Source organism: Gekko japonicus, unplaced genomic scaffold (genome assembly GCF_001447785.1).
Source record: "Gekko japonicus isolate JY-2015 unplaced genomic scaffold, Gekko_japonicus_V1.1 scaffold1582, whole genome shotgun sequence".
Taxonomy (NCBI): domain Eukaryota; kingdom Metazoa; phylum Chordata; class Lepidosauria; order Squamata; family Gekkonidae; genus Gekko; species Gekko japonicus.
In genome coordinates, this window is record NW_015172052.1 from 183,786 (window position 1) to 196,604 (window position 12,819).

The 12,819-nt window shown below is 46.1% G+C and overlaps 1 protein-coding gene across 1 annotated transcript in view; it reads right to left on the reverse strand.

Moving 5' to 3' along the window:
* Positions 1–7,431, reverse strand: part of PLPPR4 (phospholipid phosphatase related 4) — a 61,465-nt gene extending 54,034 nt beyond the window's left edge. The window contains exons 1-2 of the mRNA XM_015420740.1: positions 7,412–7,431; positions 7,113–7,191 (exon numbers count right to left, since the gene is read on the reverse strand). Coding sequence (XP_015276226.1) covers positions 7,113–7,190 — 78 coding nt within the window. The 5' untranslated portion in view covers position 7,191; positions 7,412–7,431. The remainder of the gene's footprint in view (positions 1–7,112; positions 7,192–7,411) is intronic.
* Positions 7,432–12,819: the final 5,388 nt, after the last annotated feature.

Consider the following 12,819-nt stretch of genomic DNA (forward strand, 5'->3'; position numbering starts at 1 on the left):
TTTCTTACATACAGGGTTGTCTTCCTTTTGAGTAAACACAGTACTCTCTTAAGTTAATTGCATTAATTTTGACATCTAGAATCTCTGTTCTGCATCCTTGAGAACAAATTGCATGTCTAAAGCAAGTGGCTTACAACACAGTGACTTCTAACCTTGGCCTAAGTTTTATTTTCTATTTGTTTGTGTGTTTTCTTACAGCATTTAAGGACTGGTTATTCAACAAATGTTCAGAGAACTTTACTCATGAATACATATAAATGTAATGTTGAAGAAAATAAAAATACAAGAAAATTATATTGCAGGAAACTAGTTTATTTTCCACAAGCCCGTCCTGAGCTCAGGAACTAGGATTGTACCATAAGAAAATACCTTGACCCAGCCCTGTCCTTTCCAGTAGGCTGCAGGTTTCTCCTGTTCACAGAGTACCTCCTTATCAGGAAACCTAATATCTAAGCATAAATAAGACCAGGCTATGTCATTACAGGAATATTCAAGTGATGTTCTAGCTGCCAGGGCCTTGGTTTCTTAACAAAGTTACAGTAGCTCAAAGAATGAAGCAGGCACAAAGGCTTGCATGACCTAGTAAAGCCAGTAGTGGGCAAACAGCTATCTTCTAGGGTCTCTCAGGATCGGAGTTTTGATTGCCCAAGACCTACTTTGGCTTCTCTAGTTGTTAATCTTATTAATTATCATAACCTTTAACCTCATGGGTCCCAGAAGAACATTTGAGTCCAGTGGCATCCTTAAGACCAACAAAGTTTCATTCAAGGTATAAACTTTTATGGGCAAGCACATTTCCTCAGGTACAGTGTAAAAAAAAAAGTGTGCTTGCACACAAAAGCTTATACCTTGAACAAAGCTTTGTTGGTCTTAAGGGTGCCACTGGACTCAGACTTCGTTCTGCTTCAGACCAACATGGCTACCCACCATAGGTCCCAGTTACTCTCATTTTACATTTCTATCCACTATACTCAAAGTCCTTGCTCTATTGCAACCAATTCTAGAGCACTGGCCCTAGAAACTTCAAGCTTGAAGTCCTTCTACAGAACTGTGGACATAAACTGACAAATGGAGCACCACAGACGGTTGCTGAGATGCCAATCCAAATGCAATCTGGCCTTCATAAAAGACAAGTCTGGCTTGGCTCAAGGTTGGTTGTTGTCATGACTGCAAACCTTGGAGAGCACTGCAGACCAGGCTTGCTTTTGCTTTCTACAGATCATCTAGCTAGGATACTGAAACCTTTATGACAAGAACCCTGATTCCTTGTGTGGTTTATACAGAACTAAGGTATGCTTCTCCCTGAGCTGGCTAAGATGTGACTAGAGACGGTACCCCTTCAGACGGTACCATTCAGTCCCATGACTGAATGGTCCTCCCTGTATATAGAAAGCTAGCATATCATGAAGTAGACTAGGCTAGAATCCTTCTCCAGCATCTAACAATGAAGGAATGTGGAGGAAATACTTTGTATGGAGGAACATTTAATCATGCAAGTCCCTCATCTGGCATCTGAAGCAGCACATCACAGACATCCGTTTACCACCTCAATGAAACTAGGTTTTATTGTACGTGTGTGTGTACATAGACACTTTTTATACTTTATATATTTTATAAGCTTGAAATGTAGTTCTGTATTTCTAAACAAATTTAACTTATAACATCCACGATAGTACAAAGTTCTGGCAAATCCACAAAACCTCACCTGATGATTTAATATTTAGCTAGGGATTTGGTAAGCCATCAAATTTTAATAAGAAAGGGCCTCACACTCATGGCTGCTATCTGTCTGTGTGCACTCAGGAACCCTCATCTACCTAAATGTAAAGAAACAGGTGTATATATATATATGTGTGTGTGTGTGTGTGTGTGTGTGTGTGTGTGTGTGAGAGAGAGAGAGAGAGAGAGAGAGAGAGAGAGAGAGAGAGATTAAGCTCCAGCATGCTATCTGGTTGACCTAGTTCATCTCAGGAATCCTGCTAATATGATCCCAGAGCAATTCCGAGAGGAACAAGTGTCTGCAAAATCCTGAGAACTGAATCCTTATTGAGACAGTTTCTAGAATAATTCAAGAACATTCTGCTCCTGAAATACCCAATTTAAAAGAACACTTCCTTTGCACAGAAAGCATATTACTTAGACATTCAGTGTATTCAAGAGCCAGTGTGGTATAATGGTTAGAGTATCTGATCAGGACCAAAGTTCAAGTCACCACTCAGCCACGAAGCTCACAAGATGAACTCCAGTCACTTTTTCTCAGCCTAATATACCTCTCAGGGATGTAGTGAGAATGAAATGAGGAGATGCTTCCTTGAGTTCCTTGAAAGAAGGGACAGGGCATAAATCAGCTAAATAAACTTTCTTACACCAGGAATGGTAAGAATTCCTCATTTTATCTTCACAGCAACCTTGCAAGGTAGGTTAATCTGAATGACAGGCCCAAGATCAACCAACAAGTTTCACTGAAGAGTGGGGATCTGAATTCAGATTATCTCAGTTCCTAGACCAACACTCTAATTCAATGATCTCCAGAGTGGTGGCCATGGCCTCATTGGTCACATTGATGTATTTCCTAACACCCACTTGCTTCTTCCCAAAGCAAACGGTTAATCCTGGCTTTCTTCTAACTAACTGGAACAGGAGGCACTTCAGAAGATCCCAGGAGGCATCATCTTTGGATTTGCAGGGACCACCCTTTCTGATTTAGCTGCCCCCGTTATCAAATAAAGGACACTTAGTTTGGAATCTCCAGCAGCCATTTTGTGATTGATCATAACTCCCATGGCAACTATTGGTGGTACCTGCCTACACTTTCTCAAAAGTTCAAAAGTACCCACAGGCTCAAAATAGTGAAGGACCCCTGCTCAAACCACCACACTGGCTTCCTTCTTTTGCTAACATTCATTTCATTTTGTTAACAGTCAGCAGAGTGTTATAATTTTTCCATTGTTCAAAGCAAGTTATTCTTGATATTTGCTTCCTTTGTATACAGTCCTCCAAGCTACAGTCCTCCAGAAGCTGTATTAGAATGACTCCATGAGGTTCTGTCAGAGTGATACTGAGTTCCAGGTATGCTGTGGTAAAATTATTGTATCCAAAAATAAACTGCACAGGATCACTATCTTGAGACTGTACCACTCCAGCCTGTAGGTCTTTTTCAATGCTGCATCCTACATGTAACACCCCCTCCTTATCCATGGAAAATCAGCATGTAAGGAAGAACGATCAGCCAGTGTACTTTCCTTTGACAGGCTAGTTTTCTAGTGTGTTTAGTGACTGGAGGGTAAATCAAGGTTCAGCATTAGGAGGAACTTTCTAATGGTAAGCATGACTCGATCACAGAATGAATTACTTCGGAGAATGGGAGACTCTTTTCAAGCTGAGTCTGGACAGCCATCCATCGGGGACACTGTAGCTTTTGATTGCCTGGATTAAGCAGGGGGCAATAAACCCATTCCCACTCTAGAACTGTATGACCATGTACACAGGACGTTCTTTATAGAGGAGACCAGGGTTGCCATCCTCCAGGTGGGCCATTGGCCTGATCCAACATTGGCTTCTCTAATGTTAGGTGGGACCTGGGGATGCTCCGGAATTACAGCTCATCTCCAGACTACAGAGATCAGTTCCCCTGCAGAAAATGAATGTTTTGGAGGGTGGACTCCATGGCACTGTACCATACTGAGATCCCTGTCCTCCCCAGCCTCCACCCCCAAATCTCCTGGAGTTTTCCAACCTGGATCTGGCAACCCTACCCCCCCATCCCCCGCTGGTGGCCAGGGGGGACGTGGCAACCCTGACTGAAATATGCAGCCCCACAGCTGGAAGAGGTAGTAACTAGATGATAGTAGGGATGCACCGCTGACACTGAAAGTTTATTTCCCCTCAATTATATATGTACAGAAAGGAAATGCACAAAATGACATTGTTGTGTTCTGAGTTTCCTTTTTCCATTTGATTGGCTGCCACTTAAGCGGGTGGGAAACTTGAAGCCAGATGACATCATGTCCCTTATGCCAGGGCCCCTTGTGTCATCCAGTTCTACCTTTACGTGATACTGTTCAGAAAGAGCTGCACTCCGTGATTCTGCTCACCATAATAGCTTCACCATGTTCTGCTGGATACTTTGAAATCAGCAAACAACTGCAAGACTAATCTAAAGTATTTTAATACTTTCTTTTGGCAAAGCTGTTCAGGTCCTGGGCCACTTCAACATGAGGGTGCAAAACAGCACACCCACAAACAAGCATAAGTGAGTGGTGTGAAAGCAGGCAGGGACAGTATCCACACACTCCATGCGTACGCCACTTCCTGCTGGCACCATCCCCACCCCCTTCCCCTTTGCCACATCAGCAGAGAAGTGCCCATGTGACATGACTTTTTCTGGGAGCCCCACAGCCCTTTCTTCCCCCCCTTCACAGCTGACGCAAGGCATAACTCTACATAGTGGCTCAGCTATGAAATGGGAGGGGGGCAGGCTGAAAGGGAGATGAACAGAAAAGGAGCACTTGGCGCCACCATTTTGGAAGCACAGTTTAGCTCCATTCCCGCCCTGGATTGGTTGTGGGCAGAGCAACCACAGGGATGTTTCACCTGCAGGCACCCTGCAGTTTCCCATTTGAACCAGAGCAAAAGTTTTGGGATTTTTGCTTCATCCCAAAAGGGAACTCCCAGGAGCCTCTGGAGTCATTCTCTGAATGAACACAATGTTGCGTGGAAGCTGCTGAAACCTCTGCCAGGGTCTTGTTGTTAGGATCTGCAAACACATCTTGCAAATTACTGTAAACTTCAAGGGCTTTGTCTACTATGCAGTGAAGCACGACTGCAATTTTGTAATCCTCAGACCCTTTTTCAGCCTCAGTGACTTCAAGGTACAGTTTCGACTTTTGTTCCCATCTCCTCCAGTTCTCCCCCTGGATTTCCCACAAAGGATACATCTCATGAAAGCTTGAAATGCTCCATTGCTTTACAAGGGATGCAACCTGGAACCTTCCTATTCATCGCTGGAGACCCAAAGGAGATATAGACCAACTTCTGATACCTGTAACATCCCCGTTTGGCTGTGGGTTCCCAGGTTAGAGTACTCACTCAGGTACCCATTCTCAGGTCCATTCAGCAGAGACAACCAATCTCAAAACATCAGCTGTTTATTGCAATGGGACAACTCCCACAACCAGCAACTACAGCTAACATACAAAATTGGAAACTGAAACAAGAGCTCCACCCAAAAGGACCAAACTAAATCACCCAGATATCCGGGGGGGGGGGGGAGATGTCTATTACATGTATGTATGTATGTATGTATATACACACACACACTAAATATACCACAGAAGCGCCCAACACAAGCAGTATCCCTTGAATCTCCCTGCATTGCCATTTTGGGTAAAACCATGAGACTACAATGACTTCTGATTTCTTTTTAATGGCTGTTCCACCTGATTGAGTGACAAAAGCTTCAGGAAGCAAAGGATCTGATGATTCACAAATTAAGGTTCCCTTTCTATGATGTTCCTTGAAAGCACCTGTCAGTGGTGGAATGTTTCCAATGGCACAGGGCCCACTTCCCTCAGCTCTGGAAGACTATGGAGACATCATGTGGGTAGCTGCTATTCCCATCACATAAGGCTGGTATGGAAGGCCCATGAGTGGGCCTGCTAGAACGTTCCATTGACATTTTACCACACAAGCCACATTCTGTAACAAGCTGAATTTCTGCCTTCTTTAAGTTAATGTTCTATGTACCCCACAGGGTTTTTTTTTAATTTCTTGGTTATGAAGTAAAAAAGACTAAGTAGAAGCTTTAGGGGAAACAATTCTTAAATGGGATGAAACACACCCCTTTTATCATGCTTTTAAGCTAAGTGTTTTTGCTCTGGCAGGTAGTTATGACAACCTTGTGTTACTTGAATAATCATAAGAATGAATGCAGTTATTCAGGGCCAAGTTTTAAAGAATCACCGGTTACCACCTAAAATCTTGTCCCTTTAATACCACCCTTTACTTGCAGATGCTGGGATCCGGCACTGCCTTAAACACCATGTAATCAGTGCAACTAACCTGTGACACTCACATTCTGTAAATGGCTACTTGCCATTATAGACAGAGCTATCCTGACAGGTCAACTTAAGTAGCCACTGAAACAAGGCAGGGTATGACCTGAGAAGTTTACTTGTCCGCTGCTGACTTGCCTCTAAAACAAAAACAGATTGGATCTCTCTCTCTCTCTCTCTCTCTCTCTCTCTCTCTCTCTCTCTCTCTCTCTCACACACACACACACACACACACACTCACTCACCCACTCACACGTCTTCTCTCACCATCCTTGCCCTCGCAAGGATTTACCACTTGCTCACTGAGCTGTCAACAAACGTCTGAATCAGAGACCCTCTTGATGGCCCCTGGGCTGTAAAGAAACACATTGCAGCAAGTGCCTTAACACAGGGTGCTGTCAGAAGCAGCCCAACCCAAGGCAGAGCAGGGCTTGTGGCATCCTAACAAAGAGCAGCCATAACTAATCTTTAGTCCTTAGCTGGAAATATGTCTGTACATGTACATGCATTTATAACCTTTTATGAAGCACAACTGTAACTACCCCGTTCCCATTTTCATTCTCTCTGATAACGCTCGACTAGCACACGTCTGCCCCTACCCACATTCCCTCCTAGTGGGATGATCCTGTGCACGTGACATGATCTCACCAAGCTACCCCCCCCCCCTCCATTTGCAAAATTCCCTTCAGTTTTTAGGAACTAGGAAGAAGATGGGAATCAAGGCAGGGGTTTTTTTTTAATGGCTGTGATCGAGGCATCCCTGGCGCCTCCCACCTGTCTAGAGATGAGATCAGGAGACCCATCGGTTTCCAGGCACGACTGCCAGCCATGATAGCCAAGGATCTGCACCCCTCCCCAATTGAAAGTCCAGGAGCAAAATACTGATACAGACAGGCCAATTTGCGCGGCTCCCGATCTCTGAGCTTTACAGCTAGAAGAAGCCCAGCAGACGGCCAAGGAAAGGAACGTGGTCTTCTCGCCAGGCAGTTTCCTAGGGGCAGAAATCGGTTTTAAACCCAAGCACCCCGGACTGTGCATTCCCTACAAGGCTGGACTCACCTCCACAAAATAAAAGCAAGGCAACAGGGTGACGCTCTCCTTGGTCACTTTGCTTTTCTGCCGCTCCTTCGCAGCCATGCTGGCTGGCACTAGGTGGGCGGCGGGGGGCGGCGGCGGCGGCGGGAGCGAGTTGGCGGCAGAGGCGGCGGCGGCGGCGGCGGCGGCGCAGGAGTTCCCCGGCAGCCTCCCGCGGCTCCTGCCCCAGTGCCGGCCGCTGAGGTCACATTCCCCGGGGGCCCCCTGGCGGTGGGGAAGGAAAGCGCAGCCCAGAACTTCCTCCTCGCCGTGCAGCACCAAGCCCGGCCGCCCGCACGCCCGGCCTCCTCGCTCGCCCTGGGCCAGGAAGCGCCGGATCTCCTCCTGCTCCAAAGCGGCGGCGATGAGCGCCTCCTGCCCGCCACGCTCCCCTGCAGGAAAGAGCCCTTGCCTACATCGAGCCGCCGCGGCCGCGCTCGCAATCCGGCTTCTTCGTGCAATATTCATAGATCTGATCTGACGTCAAGCGCCCTGCTCCATGCAAAGAGGGAAGGGGCCCGGTTGCCTACATGATGAAGCGGCCAGAGGAGGAGGAGGGAACGGGAGGCAGGAGGCGCCTCAACTCCTTCGCCGCTGCCGGCGTGATTGGTTCTGGGGGAAACGGGGCGGGAAGGGGGGCTGTCTGTGTCAGTGTCTGGGCAAGGCCTGCCTTCACACGTTACATTGGTAGGCGTGCACCGAAGATGGTTTCCGTGCAGACCTAAAATGGAAACAGGAACCCTCCAGCCGCCTTTGCAAACGCGTCCATCAAGCAGAGAGTTTCGGTTGCCCGCAGCTCCAGGCTCATTCACACATGCAGATTCATCTCGTGATGACGGAACAGATCTCGCTCCTTTAGTTGTTTCAAGAAATCGGAGTGTGTCCTAACCCCAACCCACACGCCTTCAGTGCCAGAGACCCTACACTATGAGCAAATGCACACGTTGGTTTTCCCATGTTTCCATTTCTGTGGTCCCGATTGCCTGTATTATTCGTAGACGCAAAGCATTTGTTCCTGCAGACGAGTGATGGGGTGGGTAAGAGAACGAGGACTGTCGTGGAAATTCTTCATTTCCATGCCAAGCATGTTCCGGATATCCAGATTCTGTCATCTTTAAAAAGACTCAAATGAACCATAGTCAAGTGTAAAGTAATCAAGTGGGCTAAATATTGGGTTTGGGTTTGGTCTTTGTAATGAGTGAAACAGTTCAGAACATGGCAGGAGGAGAAGGGGGATTCCTGGCAGCAGTAAAAAGGAAGAATGGGTAGACCTTTTCTAAGGTTGCTAGCAGCAGAACTGTACTCTGTCCATGCTCAGCAGCACTCTTGTCTTTATTATTTCCCAACAATTTCCAGGGCTGACATTGAAAAGTAGGCCCCTAGTGTGGGGCAGTCCTTGAAGAAAACAGTTGTGTAACATAAGAATAATGTGTAGCGGGCAAGGCAAAAAGTCTGGAGTGGGGGGGGGAACAGCAAGGTTCACGGTCTTTTTCCTTGGGCATATTCTAGATTGAATTGCAAAAAATAAAATCAGTGTCCCTTGGTTGTGGTCCAGTGTTCAAATGTCATGACTATACCACAGCTATCACTGTAGGTTCCCAGTCATCTTGTAGGAAAAGTGATTCATGCATCTGACACACATATCTAAACAATCATGATTGATAAAGTGCATAAGTGTGCAGTCAGTGCATGGAACCAGAAATATGCCATGAAGAATGATCATACACAGTCCATGTACACTGGGGATGTTTCTTTAAATAGTGTTCCTGATAATAAAGTACTACCCCAACCCAATACTTGATCAGTCTTCAGTTAGAGTTGCATGATTACCAGGGTCAGCAAAATTTCCCAGGAAAACTAATTTTGGTCAGGGTGTTTTGATTACCATTCCCCCCCTGATAATTGCTGGGGAAACTTCACAGCACAGTTACATGTGGCTGCCTCCATTTTTGATCCTAGTAGCAGGATTTTAGCTGCAGGCATGGGGTCCTCCCCTCTTTGGTCCTCCCCTCCCCACAACACAGCTCTTCAGCAGAACTAGTTGCTGACCATGGTGCTGGTTACTTGAGCTTTTCAAACATTCTCATGTGCGTTAATGTCCTGTTCTTTCAGCAGTGCAGGTTAGCTAAGCAGACAGAGCAGCTGCCTGCCTGTATATATTTTGCCCTTCCATCTACAACAGAACACCAGGGTGGGTTGAAATAATTTAAGAACAGAATAGCATTTTTTTTTTTTTTTAGAAAGCCATCAACTAGCATAGTTAAAAGACAGTACGTCACCCAAGTCCCCAAGGCAAAGGGAGTGCAGGAAGGGGAAAGAGGCAAGCAGACAGAGAAGCCCCCTAAGGAAACAGGAGCTCAGTCCCAGTGTGTATGTGGAGGACTAAAGTGAAAGTCCCAAGGCTGGAGCAATCCCCCCAAAGCAGAATGGGCACAGAAAGGGAAACAGGCAGGCAGAAAAGCCCCCTAAACAAACAACAGCCCAGCCCCAGTGTGTGTGTTTGTGAGTGTATAAAATGGCATGGAGGACTAAGGGGCAGTACATCACCCAAGTCCCCAAGTCAGCAGCAATTCCCCCAAGGCTTAACACCCTGCAGCCCAGAAGAGTTTATGATCAAGTGGTTGGAGGTCTAAGTTGGCAGAAAGGGAAACAGCAAGGCAGGCAGAGAAGCCCCAGACAAAAGGCAGCCATCCTCCAAGTCCCCAAGGAGCAATCTCTCCTTCAAGACTTAATCCAACTGCAACCCAAATGGTTGAATGAAAGCTCGGGGGGGGGGGTCTGGAGTAAAATGGAAGAAAGGGGAGGGGGTAATAAGCACCAAGGAAGGCACTCTCTGGCAGTGGCAGCAGGAAAATCCCCCTAAACAAAAAGCAGCCCAGAAATGAGAGAACTATCCCTTCCCGATTCCGATCCCCCCCACACACACACTTCACAGCAAAAAAAGAAAACAAAAAGCAGAATGGGCAACAGAGGAGGAACCTGGGACAAAGCAAAGCCCCCCCCAGCCCCTGATGGAGCAAGCAATCCCCACACACACCCAGCAAAGCTCTCAAAGTTATCACCTCCCTCTCTGTCTCCAACTCCAACCAAAAACCATCAGAGGACTCATGTGCTCCACTTGGGCTTATATAGCGTCGGATCCCATTGTGATGAATAGGAGCTCTGTTATTGGCAAGCAGCAGTGCCTGTCTTGCTTTGGAGGGTCCCTGCTGGTGTTTCCAAGTCTGGAAAATACCACCCCCACCATTGCCTTGCAGTTCCATGCTCAGTTTTCTGGGTTGGTTTCGTTTTCCTGAGCCACCCCAATCAGCCCTGCCACCATACCCCAAAATTTGGAGATTTGTTTGGCAAGCACATGCATGATGAATGTTGCCTCCCAAGTCCCAATCCAGCTGAAATTCAGCCCAAATTTTGGCTCGTCATGCAGTTTGTGCCCATCCCTGGTTACAATCAACATGAGCCAGTTTGGTATAGTGATTAAGTGCACGGACTCTAATCTGGGAGAACTGGGTTTGATTCCCCACTCCTCCACCTGCACCTGCTGGATGACCTTGGGCAAGCCATAGTTCTGGCACAGCTGTTCTTGAAAAAGAACAGTTTCTGTCAGAGCTCTCTCAGTCCCACCTACCTCACAGGGTGTCTGTTGTGGGGAGGGGAAGGGAAAGGAGTTTGTAAGCCGCTCTGAGACACCTTTGGGTAGTGAAGTATAAATCCAGTCTCTTCTCCTCTTCACAGTGTGACCAATGCCATTAAAATCAGAATTGAGCCAGCATTGTAAAATGAACATTAAACTAATTGTCAGCAGCATAACCAGGGACTCCCATTCTCAAAACAGAACATCTTTAACATGTGGTAGAATGTCAGCAAGAGTGGGATGAGGCTGATTTTCTTGAGGGGGGGGATTCCAAAACCCCAGCAGCACTATACAGGGGGCCCTTTTCTTATTACCACCATCTGTCTCAAATGTGAAGGACCTGTGATGATAACCTCAGTGCATGGACAGGTCTGTATGGGAGAAGGTGATCCTTGAGATAACAGTAAGTGATACCAGGGTGTCCACTTGAGCCCATGCTATCATGGTATGTTGTGTTGCCATACATGAACCTGCTGGCCTTAATAGTTTGAGGGTTAGTTAGTCTTGGGGAAAAGGAAAGCTAAGAAATGAACCATCAGAACAAAACCCCAGAGAGGGTCTGCAATTTTCCAGCAGACCCCTGCATTCAAGCCATCTCTAGATGCACTGACGGCTGTGCTTCTTCTGTGAGGTCAGAGGGAGTTTGAGATGCTGGCTTGGTTTGCAGCAACTTTTGCAGCGGACACCAGACAGGCACTTATCCTCTTCCTCAGAGCAACTGTCCAAACCCATCATCTTACAAAGAATGATGGGCAGTAAAGCACTTGCTGAAACAATCTGTGCATACTTTTAGAAGCAACTTTTATTAATTAGCATTTTGCTAATTAGAAAATTGTCTAGAATCCTACCAGACACAATGGAATGTGTCACAAAAAGAGATACTTGATAACACACCAATTTGGCTTACAACCTGCTCACTAATTGCAGTAAGGAAGCCATTAATTCACTGTGCTGTTCAGATGTATCTGAATGAATTTGAATGGCTCAGTTTGTATTACAGGCTGCTTTCTCACCACGGCCACCCCATCCCCTGTTTGCCACTGCCACCTCTGTCAATTAATAATATGTATAAAATTAAAGGGGAAAAATCCATTTGAGATTATTAAGTGGAGACTCACTATATAGGTGTCTCTCTGTTCATTCAGTGCCTACCACGGTACCAAAGTAAATTTGCAATCAGGTTCTTCACAATTTCTTGATAGATGCCACTGGCTACTATAGTGCAAAATGCTGACAATGTATCCACTAGGAGTGGGCACTGTAAAAATTATTATTTTAATTCCACATTGTAATTTAAGAAATATTGTTGTGGTATCATGAAGATTCACTGGGTTCCATTTCCATTGAAATCAGATCAGATGTCTGCTCATTGTTCTCCATGGGAAAAGAATGGAGAAAAGACTAGCTAGTAGTAATAAATTAATAATCAAAATGAATCAAACTAGTCTGTCAAGAAAAGATTCCAGTGCAGTCCAGAAGGATCCATCCAGCCAAGCATGGCATCTCTCCCAGGATATGAGGAGGAGCACAGCACTTGCATGGCACAAAATGGCTGCCATTTAAAATTTCCCTCTCCTCCAAGGCAGCTCCTTTGAACCGTTTCTAGGCTAAGATTGGCTGGAAGAAATGCTCTTTCCTGGGAAACAGGTGGCACGCAGGAGGATTCTGTTAAATGCCCAACAATTAATTAATGATGTTAACAAATCCAGAAGGTTTTTCCGGAGATCCTTTGGTTGCCTTGGACATAGCCAACTCAATCTGATGCTGGGTGAATTGGATTACTTTTAGGGGCAGCAATATCTGACTTCACACCCTAGGATCCAAACTAGAGTTCTTTAAAAGATGCATCCATCTGTGAAGATGTAAAGAGAGGATGAACTGTGAGTGATTCTGTACTGGGCAATTCGGTCACTTGAAAGACTTGACCGTGACCTCAGGGGATAATGTGTCTCTCCACTGGTAATTGAGAAGATTTAGTTCCAAGGTCCGTGACAAGCACAAAAGCAGCTGCCAGCCGCAACACAAATAGGTCACTTATCCTCAGCATGCAACCTGGCC